Below are 17,349 nucleotides of genomic sequence, written 5' to 3' on the forward strand. Positions count from 1 at the left end.
TTTGTAACTAGTAATTAATTACTTTTTCAGAGTAACTTGCCCAACACTGAACACGTTTGACTTCAGACATCTATGCATGGACCACAAAGTAAACACACTTATCTGTAAGTCATTATGTCTTTTTCCGCTAAAGATTGCAAAACATTAACAATAACACATATAACAAAAGCGTAGCTTGGTGACGATGTGAAGGAGAGAGGAATGATGGGAGTTTTAGTCTTCACTTCCACTGCCGATGGAAATCAATATGACGAGACTCACAAGTCACTGAAGTTCATTTCAAGCCACTTTGCACCTTAATATCATTGTGATTATAAAACAATTATTCATAACAAAAAGACAGAAACAATTTTTAAAAGACTTTATTATTAATTAACGAAAACACAATTAATTACGTTGATAATTATTCATTAATTGACAAATAATGAATCAATAAATCATTTTACATGTTTCATTAATAAATCATTATACGCTAATCTTCAGAGTTGTTCTGGAATAGATATTCAGCCTGAAAAGGAGTAAAAGAACACCATGTAATCCTAAATAAATAGTTTTATGGTGAAATGTTACGAGAATAAGTATTTAGTTGCTTTGAGTGAAAGCGCCTGCTAAATGAATAAATGTAAAGGTGATACCAAAAACTCCACGGGGTCATCAGGTTTGACCTTACAGCAGTCCACCAGTCCTTGTGTAACAGTAGGCATGACATATTTCATAAGGTAGTGCCTCATGGGAACAGACTGTGCCTCTAAAATCTCATGTTCCTGCCTCTTCACCTCAGCCAGGTTCCTGCTCTACACATCCACATAGACAACAACAACAAATGAATATTAAACTTTACAGTAGTTTTAAAATCTGTGCTTGGTTGTCAGGTATTGTATTTCATAGTAAGCAAGTACACTCGATTTTCATGATACATTTATAAAACGAGAGGTATATTTTGCTTTGTTTCACATTTTTTGAGAAACGTACCCATTCCTCCAGAAGCGCGGTCATTTCGGCATGGTCCTCCGTCTCCCTGAGTTCATTTTCAACTTGTTTCTGTTTGAGCTCCTGTTGAGATATCGCTTCCTTCTTCTTCCTCTCCTCCTCTATTTCCTCTGGAGTCAAACCGTAGTTCAATGGCCGTCCCACCGATTTAATAATCTTCTCCAACACCACCATATTCTCACAGTCATCAACACTGTCAATCACTGAAAATGACGGCACCAAATATTAGTGTCTATATACGATATTGCTTCATAACAAGCAACAATTTGATGGAATGGCATTTTCTTATTTGACCACAACAACATTGGTTTCTGTTCCTAACCGATGTGTTCAGGGTGAATTTCCAGCTCATCGAAATAGTCAAGAACAGACTCGTCTTCTGCCAAAGCTTCTCTGAATTTTGCAAGTCTCTCTGTAAACTCATCTTGCGTGTAGTGCTTGTCCTCTGCCACATTCTGTGGAAGATTTCGAACACGCTCCTTAAGAAATTCGTCTGTGGCATCAAGTGAGAAGATGAACTCTAATGGGGAAAAAGTCTTGATGAAACCGCATTCACAAGCCATTTGATTTTCATAGTTCAATGTATTTCTAAGTTAAACAAGAAAAAAATAGAATTATTTTTTTTATCCATTTTATACTGGAAATGGATTGCTTTGGATATCTCATGAACTATCATCAATACATTTACGTACATGCAATACTGTTATTGGATTGGACATGCCTGACTAACAAAGGTTATTTTAGTTTACTAAAATTAAAAGTTTGAAAGCGTTTTTGTTTATTGAAATCAAATCAAATATTGGCTTAAAAATTACTGGGGAAAAATGAATTAATAAAAAAATTAGCTTCAAAAATAAACTGAAATACGTTTAAAGCACTACAATTATAATAATAAACAACACTAAAATGAATTAATCTTATATAGCATCATAAAAAAATACACAAAGAAATAAAAATGGCAAGAGCATATAACAAAGCTGCTAAATATTGAACTAAAATGAACATAAAAAAATCTAAGACTAGAAGCTAATTTAAAAGATAAACGAAATAAAACTAAAATCAAAACTAACCGACTAATACCGCCCATGTCTTTCTGTACATGACCAACCTGGAATCAACACCTCACTATAACTGGGGATTGTTGATCTGGTGTCCTCTGCCTCCATGTTCTCGTCTGAAAAACATTTAGCACATTTTTAGGTAATAAAAGTTGTAATTCTGTTTAATTTATTCATTCAATGTTTTGTTTGCTGACCACGGAAAAGATCTTTAGCTTGCGCATAGGTGTTTGGGTAGCCGTCCAGAACAAATCCTTTATTCCTGCTGGGCACTGAATTGAGTTTCTCTCTTATGATATATATCACGTGTTGCTCATCCAACTGGCCTGCAAGAAAACACAACACAAATTTTAAGTTTGTTACACATATTTTTGTGAACTCCTATTACATCTTTACTGACGGTTTCATTGGATGCTCACGCCTGGCCTGAAGTTAACTGTGTTTGGTTATAATATAACAAATTATTTTATATTTAATTTATATTATTATTTTATTGTATATTTATTGTATAAATTACATTAAAACTACTCAACAGTTACTGATTCTTCGCGGAGGTCTACTGGAAGTTAAGTTTGGACCACATAACGTTTGTTTTTGCCGCTGAAACGGTCTCTACAAAAACGTTTTTTAAACAATCAAACAAAAACATAGACCTGAATGGTGTTAAAGCTTCACTCAATGCATACCGTCATTCTCAAGCATGTTGTTCTTAAGAGTTTCAAGCTGCTTTTGAGCATCACTGAGCATTTCTTCATTCTCGCTTGTCTTCTCATTTTCTTCAAGTAGTTCTTCCTAAAAACATGCAGTCAGATACTCAGTATGCTTCATTCCGATATTTCAACTGTTTTTCAAATCAATTCCACTTGATCTAATAACTTGTAAATAAACTGTAACACAATGACATTTGTTTTGACAATTCTAAAATCGCAAATTCTGTTATGAATTGCTCACCCTCTAGATGTTCCAAACCTGTATACATTGTGTATAATTATGTTGAACACAATTAAAGATATTTGGAAGAATGTTAGCAACTGAGATTTCTGGAGCACCATTGACTACCATTAAAATGGTTGTAGGAGGTGCCCCAGAACGGTTTCCTTCAAAATATTTACTTCGGTAGTCAATGGTGCCCCAGAAATCTCAGTTGCTAACATTCTTCCAAATTTCTTTTTAGTTTTCAACCAAACAAAGAAATGTATACAGGTTTAGAGCAAATTGAGTATTCATGACGGCATTTTCATTTTTGGGTGAACTATTCCTTTAAGGATTGGCTTAACTGTCCAATAACCTTTCCGAGCCATTGCAATATACTATCTGCTATATGCAGCTCTTACCAGTTTTCTGATTTTCTCATCGATGGCTTCCTTCACATGAATATGTTGAAGTTTGTAATATTTGCACAGCTTTTCAGCCACTGAACTTTTGCCAACTGCGGCGGGGCCAAGAAGACAGATCTTTTTTGGCTAAATACAAAACAAGAATAAAATGTTAAACAACCTGCAAGCAGTCTAAAACCGCATACTCAAGAAGTGTGATGACTATATTAAAAAACTCAACAAAAATAAAACAACTAAACATATACTGTATTGCTCACCAGCAGTTGCCTTGTCCGTTTGTATTCCTCCACCACAGTAAATATGTTATCGACTATTCCAGTTTCACAATCCCATCGGAGGTTAAATCTGTCCTTTAAGAAAATGGACTCGGCCCGAAGGTTGACACTGAGGTTATGCAAGCCAGTTTCCTGAAAATATATTCACAAATTCTATATTGTTTATAATGTGACAAAAATGTGTTCAGCTAAAAGCATACCGTAACTTCCTTTGTGCCACAGGCTTCCTCTTTTGGGACTGTTTCTGTTTTTCCAGAACCCAGAGCAGAAGCAATGGCCTAAGGACACAGATAGATGCATTCTAGTTATTTTTTATCAATGCTTGCCTACAGGACTATCACCGGCATACTTTCACACTGGATCTGCACCGGCATACTTTCACACCCTCCTACACCCCATCAAGAACCATGCGTTCAGCAAACCAGCGGCGTCTTGTATTGCCTTCTCATAAGGGCAGTAAATCACTTTCCTGGTGCAGTCCGGTCAACCACATCCCTCACAACATTCAAAAAAACTACTTAAAACCCATCTCTTCTGTGACAGACAAATGAGAAGAAAAAAACACTAACCCTCTCTCTTTCTCTCAACAGGTATTGATCTGGCTTTTGTTGAAACTAGTAAATTTGTATTAGCACCTATTGTATTATTGCTCCTGTATGACATATCGCTTTATTGCTCCCTGAACTCTCTGTAAGTCGCTTTGGATAAAAGCGTCTGCTAAATGACTAAATGTAAATGTATTCTTGCATACTCCGTAGCACGCTTTTGACTAATTGCATTCAGTGCAATATCTAACACAGACAGAAAAAGATGGAACGTCAAATGATTTTATACTTTCACAATGTCTTCAAAAGTGTTCTTGGATTCATCCACAGCAATGAAGTAATGGGTTTTTGGTCGGTGATCAATGATGTTTTGTACCACTCTACAAAAGAAATATTGACAAAATATGAAAATGATTTCGAGAGTAAAACAAAACATGAATCGACACAATTGCAACACTGTAACATTTTCTATATTAGTCTGTAACATGTAGTTTTCTCAAACCTTGAAAGGTCGTGGATGTGAATTGTTGGAATGATATTTGTGCCGGGCCCAAAAATTGGAACGCTGCTACGCTGTCCAAGCCAAGCTGCCTGAGGGAAAGTCAACAGGTAACAAACTGTGATTTTACATTATGACAAACAATTATTCTGTACTCACAAACTATAGTCATTTAAGTACTTTGAAAAAAAAGTGGAACACATTCTCGCCCATGCCGTACTGCAACCCTGCTGTTACAACATAAGTAGCCAGCTTTGACTTTTTCTGTAAGACAAAATCAGCAAGTTGTTTTAATGTTGAGCTATGTTAAATAAAACTTACAACAGGGCCCAAAATTCGAAAACCACATTTTATTGAAATGTCCCTTTAAAAACATTAGTTTTACATTACAATATGACTAGAATGGTTATTGTTGATAACATAATTTATAACAAATTAAAAAAGGGGAAAAAAAGAAGCAGTTTCACTTGTGGTATGACACTTTTGGACCCCACAGAATTTATGATGTAGGCATGGTTCTGGATTCATATTTACAGTTTTTCCAAGTTTAAGCACAAGTTTCTCTGTGCTTGTGTGTTCTTTAAAGTTTGGATGTGGTCTTCTTCTCCTGTAGTCATCTTCAGTCAAAGGAATCTCAGGATCGTCCTTAATTTTAAATCACATAAAGTAACATTTAGCCTTTTTATTCATGTTAACTGTAATGTATAATGTATGTATAACGATCAGTGTTGGTAAGTTACTCTGAAAAAGTAATTAATTACTAGTTACTAATTACATATTTGATAATGTAATTAGATTACTGTACAAATTACTCTCTTCAAAAAGTATTTAATTACTTATTACTAATTACTTTCTATATCCTACATCAACCTTGATGAGTTAAGTGATTCAAGGATAGACATGAAACGGCTCTTTTAATTCATTCAAATAAATAATATAAAACTACATAAAGTAGTATTATTAATTACAAATGTGAGAATTATACATTAAAGCACAGATTTTAAAGCTAGACTTTGAATTTTGATGTCAATTCCACTATTGCACACACATATATTACACAAAGTATTTAGTTTAATTACATCAGAAGTAACTAAATATATTACAGAAAAAATAAGAGTAATCCCTTACTTTACTTTTTCAAGGAAAAGTAATTAAATTACAGTAACTAATTACTTAGTAACTAGTTACACCCAACACTGATAACAATAAATATTTGTCTAAAAATAAAACAATAATAATTGAACGTAATGGATGTGATCATATGTACAGTATAATAATAAATAGTTAGGACCATAGGATCTTAAAGGCACTTACAGGTTCAGCTGGTTTAGTCATAGCCCATGTCATGATGGTTGACAATAGGATAAATATTTTGGGGGCACTAAAATGTTCGATTTCAGAGTGTAGAGCTATGTTAAATACAGAAATAATACATTTAATATATTGTATTGATAAAGAAAAAAATGGACAAAGTAAAAGTTCTTCTATGAATGAATGAAAATGTTGCAATAATCTATTCACCTTCATGCCGTTCTAAAATTTGGATTGGAGGGGAGGATTATGGAGGGGTAAACGGTTATCAATAAAAAATTTGCTAATATGAGTCCGTTCCTCAGATAAAGCTATTGTACGGCTAAAAATGTCTTCAAATGTTCACTAGTTGTAGACTATTGTTTTGATGTATTTAGTCTATTTTGGAGCTTAATATGGAAAGAAGCAACCCAGACAATCCGTTCATCTTTTTGTAAAAAAACAAAAACATAAAAGGTTTGGAGTGACATGAGGGTGAGTGAAGAACAGTAAATGTAATTGAACTTGGTCTTATAGTGAGCTATTTTATAGACACAAAACAAGGTTGTCACCTGATATGGCCCATGTCGCCTCATCTATCAGATCAGCGTTTTCCGTGATATTATACACAATAACATCACACTGCATCAGACACTGCAGAAGCTCGTCTCGACTCAGAAGCTGAAATATGACGCGAGACTGTTTTAAAAAGCACGCTGACAGCCTCTTGATTTTATTTAGTAATAATCGGAATAAGCATAACAGATGTGTATAGCCCACAAGACACAAAACAAAGGCTATAAACAGATTATCTAGGTAACATGAAAACAGTCGTGATAAATGACTGATGAGCGCGCATGAAGAACTTTGTGCATGTGCTGGCACTGCACACGCGAGCGCGCGCACGTCACGTCACACAGGGATGACATGACCGAAAACGCTGAACGCAGTGTTAAGAAATAGGTTTCAAGTAATAAAAGTCACAGTCTGCAGTCATAAGCTACAGTGTTGTTGTGTAATGTTAAAATCGAAGAAGTAAATATATTTAAAGAATACAGGATTTACTAACCGAATATTTCTCCGACGCGAAATTGAGCTTTTCTCCATCTTAATCCGCAACTGTTCCGAATATGCTGAAAGTGTCTTTTGAAGACGCTGGATGTTTGTCGTCTTCTTCATCACCATCATCCAGAGATTGCCCGACCACACACGAGGACAAGAACTGAACATAACATAACATTAAACACCAGCACCCGTGTTATATATTATATGTTTTATTCAGTCGGTGAAGTCTCTTGTTTACCTGAGCGATATATCTGGACGAGTATGAATCGATGTTGTTGATAAAGACTCGTTTAGTGCTGCTCGCGCGGCTGTTGGCCATGTTTGTTTGGTTGCTATAGACAACAAACACGAGCACCTTTCTTAAATGCTATTTTATTGAAAAAATCCCGATGTAAAATCCCTTTTCATTTTAAAAACGATTATAAAACATTTCATTTGTTGACATATGCTACAGTGGAGCTTGGACACTGCTCGCCTCAGATTAGTTGTTGACCAAACTATAAAATAACCCACCACTAACCCTTACGAATATTACCCATGATTTTACCACAGTAAACACAGTTTAAATATGGTAGCCTACTTATGACATCAGGAACTACACTCTACTTCGCCACCATTGCCTACCATACTAGGAAAAGATACAATGGTAGTCAAAAGTGCCCCACATTCTTCAAAATGTCTTCTTTTGTGTATACCATAATACACAAGGGGGGGTGATCTGTCTGGTTATAAGCATTCTTCCAAATATCTTTCTCTGTTCAGAACAAAGACATTTATACAGATTTGGAACAACGCGAAAGTGAGTAAATGACAGAATTTTCATTTTCATTCTTGGGTGAAGTATCACTTTAACCATAATATTAGTAGTAAACTATGGTAACCAAAACTTTACTACATTTTTAATATATTAATATCATGGTTAATTTTCCTAAGGGAACTACACATAATTATACAATAGCATACTGTCATACATCATCTGCTGTGACCATCAGGGTCATTTGCACATTCGTTGTCCCATTGCACATTAACAATCAACAACAAAAAATCCAGAAAAAAGTATCAGAAGATTATTACATCAAATATATATTCATCACAGTGTGTTAATCTGCCATTAAACAAGAAAAAACATTAGGTGAATTTTCCCATAATGCAGAAAGTGTGCAATGTTCATGTAAACATGGGTGTGAAGACTCAAAGTGATCAGGAATCGACAAGCACTTGAAAATTATCAAACTGCGCATATTCAAACGACAGAGTTCCTAGTGCTGCCCAACCTCTCTTGGGCTCAAGGACAACAGCGTTCTTCCACAGTGGGTAGCCATTCAGCATCCCAGAGGCAAAATATCCCTGCAGACCAAAATATCCACAGTTTTATGTCACAAACGATTGTGTAAAATGGCTACTAAAAATAACATAAGACATAGATGTTACCTTGACACTAAGAGTTATCGAGTACCATACACCTGCCCTTGTTCCCGAAAGCCCTTCAGCAAGAACTCTTTGTCCACCTTTATTACGGACAAAAAACATTTGATAATAATTAATAGAATGCATAAAAATCTGTCACAATAGTTAGTTCAGACATTTCATTAAATAATAATCATTTTTATTAAGATAAATATATAGTAAAAATAAAAAATACAATTAAGAAAAAAATAGGAATATTAATTTAAATGAGTAGTTCATGTCAGAATTAAAATTTCCTGGAAATTTACTCACCCCTTGTCATCCAAGACGTCTATGTCTTTATTTCATCAGTCAAAAAGAAATGAAGGTTTCACGACTTTTCCAAATGACTAATTATTTCGCTAGACGACACCCTTATTTATCAACTGGTGTCATACAGCCCTTTGAAGCTGCGATGAAACTGAAATTTGGACCTTAAACCCATTGGTCCCCGTTGAAGTCCATTATATGGAGAAAAATCCTGGAATGTTCTCCTCAAACCTTAATTTCTTTTCGACTAAAGAAATAAAGACATGGACGTCTTGAATGACATGGGGGTGAGTAAATAATCAGGACATTTTTATTTTATACTTGTAATACTGTGCAATTAGCAAAAACATATTGTGCAATAGATTTGTGCAAAAACGATTACAAATATTTGTCTATAGACCAGTGGTTCTAATCAGGGGGGCCGTGGCCCGCAAGGGGGCCCCAGCTGACTTCCAAGGGGGACTCAGGATGACTAATAATTTAAAATTAGACAAAATGAGCATTGAAATTTTGAAACTACAAAAAACCTCATTTTTACATTGAATAAACAATTTTCCAGTTAATATCAAGCTCTGAAATATTTTATTGGGTAGGAATTATGAGATTTTGTGAGTGGAAGGGGGGCCTTTGAATAGTGTTGAATACAGTGGGAGGCCTTGGAGTCAAATAGGTTGACAACCCCTGCTATAGACGGTTTCATTGGACGCACGCGCCTGGCCCAAAGTTAACTGTGTTTGGTTGTAATATAATAATTTATTGTTTAGCTAATTTATATGAATATTACATTATATATATGAATATTACAATACTACATTGCATCACATTAATATTTTATTGTATATCAATTTGATTGAATTAAAACAACTCAAGTTATTATTATTATTTTTTTTGCAGTGGTCTACCGGAAGTTAAGTTTGGGCCACATAGCGTTTATGTTGTTGCTGCAGAAACGGTCTATATAATGAGATTCCAAATAGCGTAATGGAAAACTAATGGTTACCTATGTCATTTGACACTTTATAGGTTCCATTTGCGTAAAGCCAATAAAAGACACCCTTTGCTCGTCTGATGGACTCTCCTCCTTGATCAACCCTGGCTGCCAGGAACACACCTCCAGTGTTGGGAGTTTCAAGAAGCACGTCACATGACACACTGAGGTCTGTCCTGTTGAAAAATACAGACAATACAGTCAGCAGAGAGAGATTTTTTATACAGTCTGATCTGAAACCAAGCAGAAAACTAAAGTCGACTACTATATTCTCAAATTCCTTTTGCAGGGGACAACATCCAGTAGAGATCACATTAGAGTCTGAATATTTGAAAACCGCACAATTCCTAAACTGCAACTGAATAAACCTGGCTGGCACACACCTACAAAAAAGTGTGAACAGCTTTGTTGAATGTGTCTTATTCAGTCTCACTTATAATGTAGGTCTAACTTTTATTATTACTCATGATATAATAATTCATAGCACAACTCCAGCACAACAGTTAATGTAATAATACATTAATTACAGATATATAGCCTAAACAGCTACAACCAATCCCATCAGCAGAATGACACCTTTATCATCAGTCATATAATCAAAACTCACATAAACGCATAATGCATAAACAGGTCATTTAAATAATGACAAAACACACCAGCTGTAGTCCCCGATGATGCTGATTGTCTGGTCGGCATCTGTAGCCCAGCAAACCGGCCGCTCCGTGATCACCTGCCGTAAGGTGAAGGCATGTGGGCCAACGTCTGTGACATTTCTGAAGTACTCGAACACGCCGGTTTGATCAGCAAAATATGGAGCCTCAGAGAATGAAGGGTTATCTTAGTTCCAAAAGACAGTTGTATTCTGTTAGACATGTCGATCAATTTAAAGCAAGCGTACTGTAATATTCCTTGAAGCACTTACCAACAGTGAAATCATCAGAGTAATTTTTTGGAAACAAGGATGGTTTGGGGGGCTCAGGGTAGAAACCTTTCTGACCAGTAGTGATGGATGTGATTGTGTAAACTTCATCAACATCTAATTTTAGTGTAAAGGAAAAGTCATAGACCTGTGTAAAAACAGGAAGAAATGTTCCTTTTTTGAGGGAAACCGCTTATTCTGAAAATAAATTCAATGGTAGGCTTTTTTTTGCCCAACAAACCTCACGGTTACATTCATGTCTGTATAAACAATGCACTGAAAATGTAATACTTTGCATCAGAGGTTTGTTTGAGTCTCTAACCGTAAATGAACAGTTATAATTTCCTTAGCAAGCATTACCTTAATAGGTCTTCTTTTATTTAAAAGGGTATCGTTTTTGGTCTCAAAATCCAGTTTTGAGTACCACACTTGAAGTTCAGTAAGATGTGCCTAAAAAACACAGACGACGTTATGTTAAGCCCCAAGGTTTACAAATAGCCGCATGCAAATGTCAAGATCAGACAAAAGTCAACTTACAAAAGAACCTTTGAGCTGAAAAGTGACTGTTTGCGGGGACACATCAAACTGCGGTAGAGGCGGTCGGATGCACTCCGAGTGATTGTGTGTCTATATAAAAAGAAAGGAGGAGTGTTCATCGTGCACCAGTATGGAAGCATATTGGTAGCTATTTTCAATTTGAAATGCAATACGCAAAATGGCAATGCAGTGTGTAAAATGACAATGCAATTGTGTATTTAAATATACATTTGAAATAACATATGTGCAAAATGAAAATAAAAATTCAATTATATCAATTACATTTGTCAGTTCCACTAGTTTTAATAAGTTATTTAAATGGGTATTTTTAACGCTCTTTAAGTTGCAAAATGAAAATGAAAATGCATTCCCCGGATTGATTATATAAGTTTAAGATAGTCAAGCAAAACTTTAGCAAAATGTAAATCCAAATGTTATTTTTCCTAAATGCATTAACAGGTTGAACATTTGGGATGCATTTTCATTTACACACAGCGCGTTGGGTGTTGCAAAATTCAAAGTGGACTTGAAAATGCATTTCGAGCTGGCCACGCCCCCTCCCCAATACAGCGTCATTGCGTAAAGGCGGAGCCAGCATCGCTCGTTACGTGCATGGATGTGCGGCTGCAGAGCTGATAAGAACATTAAATCGCATGCACACTAAAACTAGTGTAGGAACTGGCAAATGTAATTGAATTTTTATTTTCATTTTGCACTTAATGTTGCACATATGTTATTTAAATGTATATTTAAATACACAATTGCATTGTCATAATACATACTGCATTGCCATTTTGCGTATTGCATTTCAAATTGAAAATAGCTACCAATATGCTTCCATACACCAGGGCTGTCAAACGATTAATCGCCATTAATCGCATCCAGAATAAAAGTTTGTCTTTACATAATATATGTCTGTGTACTGCACATATTAATTTTGTATTCATAAACACATACGCAAACATGTATACATATTTAGGAAATATTTACATGTGTTTATTTATATTTACCAATAATTTAAATTATATATAAATGTTTTTGTATGTGTATGTTTTTATAAATACACATTTTATGCACGAAGATCAAAGTAAATGAGTCACTGAACTAGTGACCTTCACAAGACCGAAAAATATAGCAACTAACCACCCACCATGGTTTGAATTACAATAGTCAGATTCCCTTTGAGGTCTGTTAAGGCCACGTAACTTCCTCCATTGGTGAAATTGCCCACGGTCTGCAGATAAAACCAGCCTGGTTGTGCAAATTGCGTTGTGTGTGCTACAAGATAAAGCGAAAGAATTCTTTAAAAAATAACGTCATTGTAGCACACAACTAACACTTACAATTGTAGATCACTTCGAAGCTCATTATTTTAAAGGAATAGTTTGGGCTGTTCAACAATTAATCGCATCCAGAAAAAAAGTTGTGTTTTCATAATATATGTCTGTGCACTGTGCATATTTATTTTGTATTTTGAACAAAATAAAATATAAAAATGAATAAATGTGTATATATGCATGCAAATATTTCCTAAATATACATACATTTTATAAATACGCACAGACATATATTATTATGTGAACACAAACTTTTTTCTGGATGCGATAAATTGCTATTAATTAACAGCCATGATTTTCTTTAATATGTGGCTAAAAATGTCAAATAAAGCCAGAAAGTAATTAAAGCGATTTATACGCCATATTTTTTAATCTTCCAAAGCTGCGTGTTAGCTTTGTATGTGATTTATTAGATCTATTAAGAGCTATGTCAAACATTATTATAAAAAAACAATGACTTAATGGGTGTGTTCCTTACAGAAAGCCATAGTTTAAACTGAAAAATAAAATGAATAGGTCCTACGTAGGGATAGGGATGTAACGATTCACTCAGCTCGCGGTACAATCTTCTTAGAGACAAATTAGAAATGCCCTTTTATTATTTCTCAAATGCTGCTACAAATTCAAATTTACATAATCACTGTAATGTTTTCATTTGTGTGTAAAAGACATTTCCGCAGCAGAAGAAAACAACACCAGGCTGAGTAAACAGGGACAAAATTGATATTTTTGGATCAACTACACCTTTACAAAAAGAATATAATGAATGAAACGCAGTCTATTCGTTTGCAAACGCGTTACCAGTTATCCATATTGGAGACTCCACTACATAATGTCCACTCCAGGGCTCCTCAGCTGTCATCAACCCATCTCCACCAAAAGACAGATCCTCGTAGTAACTCGCTATCAGATTCCACGATATCGTCCTAACAGGAAACAGCGTAATCTGACCACATGAACATGAAAAGTGCTACAACAGAAACAAGTTACATACGTGTGAAAACAGCTTACGAAGTCATTCTGCCGTTCACGTAGTTCTGGTTTAGAATGCGAGCCCAGCATCCAGCGCCAACGTCATTATTAAATGTGCTGTAATCTTCAGAGGACCAAAGCTTTTTCTGAGTCCACAGAGCTTCCTTCACTGTGTTGGTGCCTGGATAGTGGACACTGTAGGAAGAACAGAGGTCTATAGGTGTCCATTTATTTAAACATTAATTATTTATGTTTAGTTTAGTTTTTATATATTTTTACGTTACATCATAAACATTCCTTTAATATTAAAGCTGTTTGTTCACCAATTTGTGTTTATAAGACCAAAGGTACCACATTTCTCACCCTATCACCTCAACAGCATCGTTCAGATATGGATCCTTAGCCATGACTGGAGCAATTTGCCAGTCCCCATCTGCAGCGATGATCCCGACATCTGTTAAATTATGTTGGTCCAAAGTGTCCCGCAGCACCTGGTTCAATGACAAACGGTGTTATACAGTATTTAAAACTCAAACCCGTTAACTGTAATGATTAACTCTCTTACCCTAATGTACTGTGCATCAAAACTTTTTTCATTCCATATCTAAGAAAAAAGTGGAAAGTTAAAAAAAACATTTTCCTCTAAAACAGCAGTCAATAAGCAGATCGTGCACACATACCCCAACGTAGTCAATGTCCAGGTTATGATGCTGCTTTGCACCAACAATCCAGGAAACAACATAGTTAGCAGTAACGTTAGGAAAAAAGTACGGCCATTGCGTGCCCTGACCGATCCATCCTGGAAATGCCCAGGGAAGACCTTCAAAACCAAACCATTCATTATGTTCAGTACTTCTGATCTTAACATTGCATGCACTTTGTAGTAGATGTAAACAAAAGCTCACAGGATGTAAAAGAAATGAACCGCTTACCGATCAGCTTGATGTCTGGATTTCTTTTTTTGGCTTCTTTCATAAGCCACCACTCATATCCACGGAAAAAGTTTTCATCATCTTAAGTGTGCATATGAGAGGGCTCCGTCCCGTCTGTCAAACAGTGAAAAATGTGAGGTATCAACACTTGGTCAGTTTGGTAAATGTATGGTTTTACGTTCAACTTGTTTACATTTACACATTCAGCTGACACGTTGATCCAAATTTGTTTTGTCAAAGAAGAATTTCACTTCAAGTGGATAGAATTAACGTTTTCACAGACCTCAAGATATTAGACAATTTTTAGATCTAGAAAAGAATTCTTAAAAGACCTGTAGTTTGGGCATCACCTCCTATTTCAACCTTAAGGATATGCAGCGAAGCCCCAAAGTTAGGCTGAATGAAACCAAAACAACAATAAAAACAGGTCACTCAACATCATGTGATAAAATGTCATGCATCTGTAGTTCCTGTGACTGACTACCTTAAACAAGAAATCCAGGATTTGGCCTCGATATGGCTCTTCATAATTTATAAGAAGCCTCGACGTGGCCTGTGTACAAAACGACAGTTTAAGTCAACCACAATGTCTGACACCAGACACACACACAAACAAACTTACAGTTAGTAAACATGACTGCACGCTTGAACTTCCTTTCACATTACTTACCCCTCCTCCGCTTAATCCTCCAATGCCATCAAACTCTCTTCCTAATCCAATCCGATCATCTATAACATAAAATTCTGCAAAACACCTGAGACTGAATGAGATTATGAAAAGCACAGAGTGTGTATACATGATCGAGTGCGCTCGCACGAATGAGGAAAAGCTGCTGAAGGCTCTCACATGGTAAGGGGCGTGTTGACTTTTAAAGGCGCAGCACTGCGCAGCCGATCGGCGAATGATATCGCGAGATTATATCATGATCGTGACTTTCGATTCGCTCTCGCGATGCTTCGTTGTCATACGCACTTCGATCTGCGAAGAGCCGGCGAAGCACGCGTATGACGTCCTGTACAGTAACTTCCGTGTCATGTGCTACGCGAGAAATTCCAGTGGCATCGTTGTTTGTATGAGCACCTACTCGTGTAAATACGAGGACTCTTACAAATAAAAGAACAATGCATTCAAACGTCAACATTTATTTAATTTATCTAGTTTATTTTACTTTTTAGAGTACTTCTCTCATCGGATGTTTTCCCTTACCAGAATGCAACTCACTTTTTAAGTAATAAAAACTGACAACTTATTTTTAAGTAAGTGTTTATTCTATAAATCGTTGAATCAAAATGAAAATGGAAAAGGGACGACGTATTTTTGTACAATATTCTATGCAAGACCCGGAAGCGAGTTTTTTAACACCTCCGGAGACATCGCCTGCCTACAAATGAAGAGTTTGTTTCAAAATGAGATAACTCTTGTTTTTAAATGTCAAAAATCATGTTTTTTATTGTGCAATATCAATCAAACTGCAGTTGGTTTGTTTTGATTTAAGCCATAGTAACTTCAAAAAAATACAGCAAATAACACAATAAAACATGATAACACAATAAAAAACATGTTTTTTGATTTTTTTTAAAAACGGAATTATCCCATTTTGGAAACAAACTCTTCAAATATACGTCAGCTCTGATCCGTAAATATTACATTATCCGTTGTGGCTATTACATAACCTTACAATAATAAGAATAATAGCAGAGGTGTAAAGAGTACCTGAAAACCATACTTAAGTAAAAGTACAGATACCTTGCAGTGAAAATTACTCCATTACAAGTTACAAGTCACCAATTCCAAAACGACTTGAGTAAAAGTCTTCGAGTATCTGATTTGAACAGTACTTGAGTATTTTACTCATACTGAATGTAGGCTCAAAGCAGCACTAGTCCTCAACACTTAAGAGACATGTCAGTGGAAAAACTAGAAACAGTCGATTTGTGATGAGAGCAATCGCATTTATTTTCTTAAATCATAATAAGACTGAACACCTCAAAATTGCAACAAATCATGGCCGACATCATAACCTACTGTATGTCTATTACAAACACCCAAGTCTCATTTAAGCTCAACTGCTCATAAGTAAACCAAACTCCTTCAAAAAGGTCTCTTCAATATAACGGATAAATAAAGTAATGTTAAGTAAAATCAAAAAGTCAAAGCCTTTTTGCACTGGACATGCTGGTTTGGGCCTCATGGCCAGCTGCAGTCATGTCCTCATTTCACATACACTGTTAGCCCTTACCTGCCATTTCTACAGTAATATACTGTATTGGCAACACTGTTGCCTGCTAGTTACTGTAGGTGTTTTACAGTAAACTACTGCAATGGCTGTTTGAAGATACATTATAAAGAATCTATTAACGCACTTAAGTCACACAGTCTTAGATGAACACGTGTAAATAACAGATGAACACAATAAATCTGTCAAGATTTCACCAGAGGAGAATTAAACACAAACATCAATAACATCTTCACATATTACAGACACCACTTTCACTTTATTTCTGTCATCTGTGTAAGATCTTATTGAGATTGAACTCTAGTTCATAGTGGTTCAATTGTGTTTTAAGTCACCATTATGGCGATCAGTGTTTGCTTTGGTTGGACTCTTTGACTTTCTTGTAGCTTTAAAATGTACACTTATACAATAACACTGAAAGGGACTTTACAGGAACCGCAACTTTATGTTTGCTTAGTAACTGAAGATACATCTGAAAGAATTCAATCATTAAATAATAATAATATAGCATTTAAGATTTATTAAGATATGTTTGGTAAAGTGATTACATGTTGTAATGGAAAGATCTCTGTCAGAAAATCTTTCTTTGCAATTGAGACACAATTAGACACTTGACATACAAACCTCATCAATGGTGACAAACAATCATGAA

General features: G+C 35.5%; 3 protein-coding genes across 5 annotated transcripts; all 3 read right to left on the bottom strand.

Moving 5' to 3' along the window:
• Positions 1 to 366: 366 nt before the first annotated feature.
• ak7a (adenylate kinase 7a) lies at positions 367 to 8,262 on the bottom strand. 3 transcript variants are annotated; one of them, XM_057353538.1, is made up of 18 exons: positions 7,298 to 8,262; positions 7,064 to 7,216; positions 6,567 to 6,675; positions 6,019 to 6,113; positions 5,239 to 5,349; positions 4,885 to 4,968; positions 4,708 to 4,796; positions 4,495 to 4,585; positions 3,861 to 3,938; positions 3,643 to 3,792; positions 3,383 to 3,511; positions 2,735 to 2,840; positions 2,246 to 2,374; positions 2,099 to 2,164; positions 1,313 to 1,510; positions 973 to 1,193; positions 636 to 794; positions 367 to 508 (listed from the first exon to the last, which is right to left on the bottom strand). In XM_057353538.1, the coding sequence occupies exons 3-18, from the start codon at positions 6,640 to 6,642 to the stop codon at positions 473 to 475; spliced, it is 1,818 nt and encodes a 605-aa protein (XP_057209521.1). In that variant the 5' UTR covers positions 6,643 to 6,675; positions 7,064 to 7,216; positions 7,298 to 8,262; the 3' UTR covers positions 367 to 472. The 3 variants fall into 3 exon arrangements, with proteins under 3 accessions (XP_057209521.1, XP_057209523.1, XP_057209522.1); XM_057353540.1 differs by lacking the exon at positions 6,019 to 6,113; XM_057353539.1 differs by lacking the exon at positions 4,885 to 4,968.
• Positions 7,103 to 14,503, bottom strand: galca (galactosylceramidase a). Its single transcript, XM_057352193.1, has 15 exons — positions 14,461 to 14,503; positions 14,209 to 14,348; positions 13,892 to 14,019; positions 13,568 to 13,723; positions 13,358 to 13,482; positions 12,370 to 12,497; positions 11,220 to 11,309; positions 11,043 to 11,132; positions 10,686 to 10,830; positions 10,420 to 10,600; positions 9,776 to 9,939; positions 8,491 to 8,567; positions 8,294 to 8,406; positions 7,298 to 7,391; positions 7,103 to 7,216 (listed from the first exon to the last, which is right to left on the bottom strand). Exons 1-15 carry the CDS (start codon positions 14,501 to 14,503, stop codon positions 7,103 to 7,105), a joined length of 1,788 nt encoding a protein of 595 aa, XP_057208176.1.
• An 11-nt stretch (positions 14,504 to 14,514) lies between these two features.
• On the bottom strand, positions 14,515 to 15,315 carry LOC130566234 (galactocerebrosidase-like). The gene is made up of 4 exons (XM_057353541.1): positions 15,131 to 15,315; positions 14,945 to 15,013; positions 14,793 to 14,856; positions 14,515 to 14,574 (listed from the first exon to the last, which is right to left on the bottom strand). The coding sequence occupies exons 1-4, from the start codon at positions 15,257 to 15,259 to the stop codon at positions 14,543 to 14,545; spliced, it is 294 nt and encodes a 97-aa protein (XP_057209524.1). The 5' UTR covers positions 15,260 to 15,315; the 3' UTR covers positions 14,515 to 14,542.
• Positions 15,316 to 17,349: the final 2,034 nt, after the last annotated feature.

Source organism: Triplophysa rosa, linkage group LG15, assembly GCF_024868665.1.
Source record: "Triplophysa rosa linkage group LG15, Trosa_1v2, whole genome shotgun sequence".
Lineage (NCBI taxonomy): Eukaryota > Metazoa > Chordata > Actinopteri > Cypriniformes > Nemacheilidae > Triplophysa > Triplophysa rosa.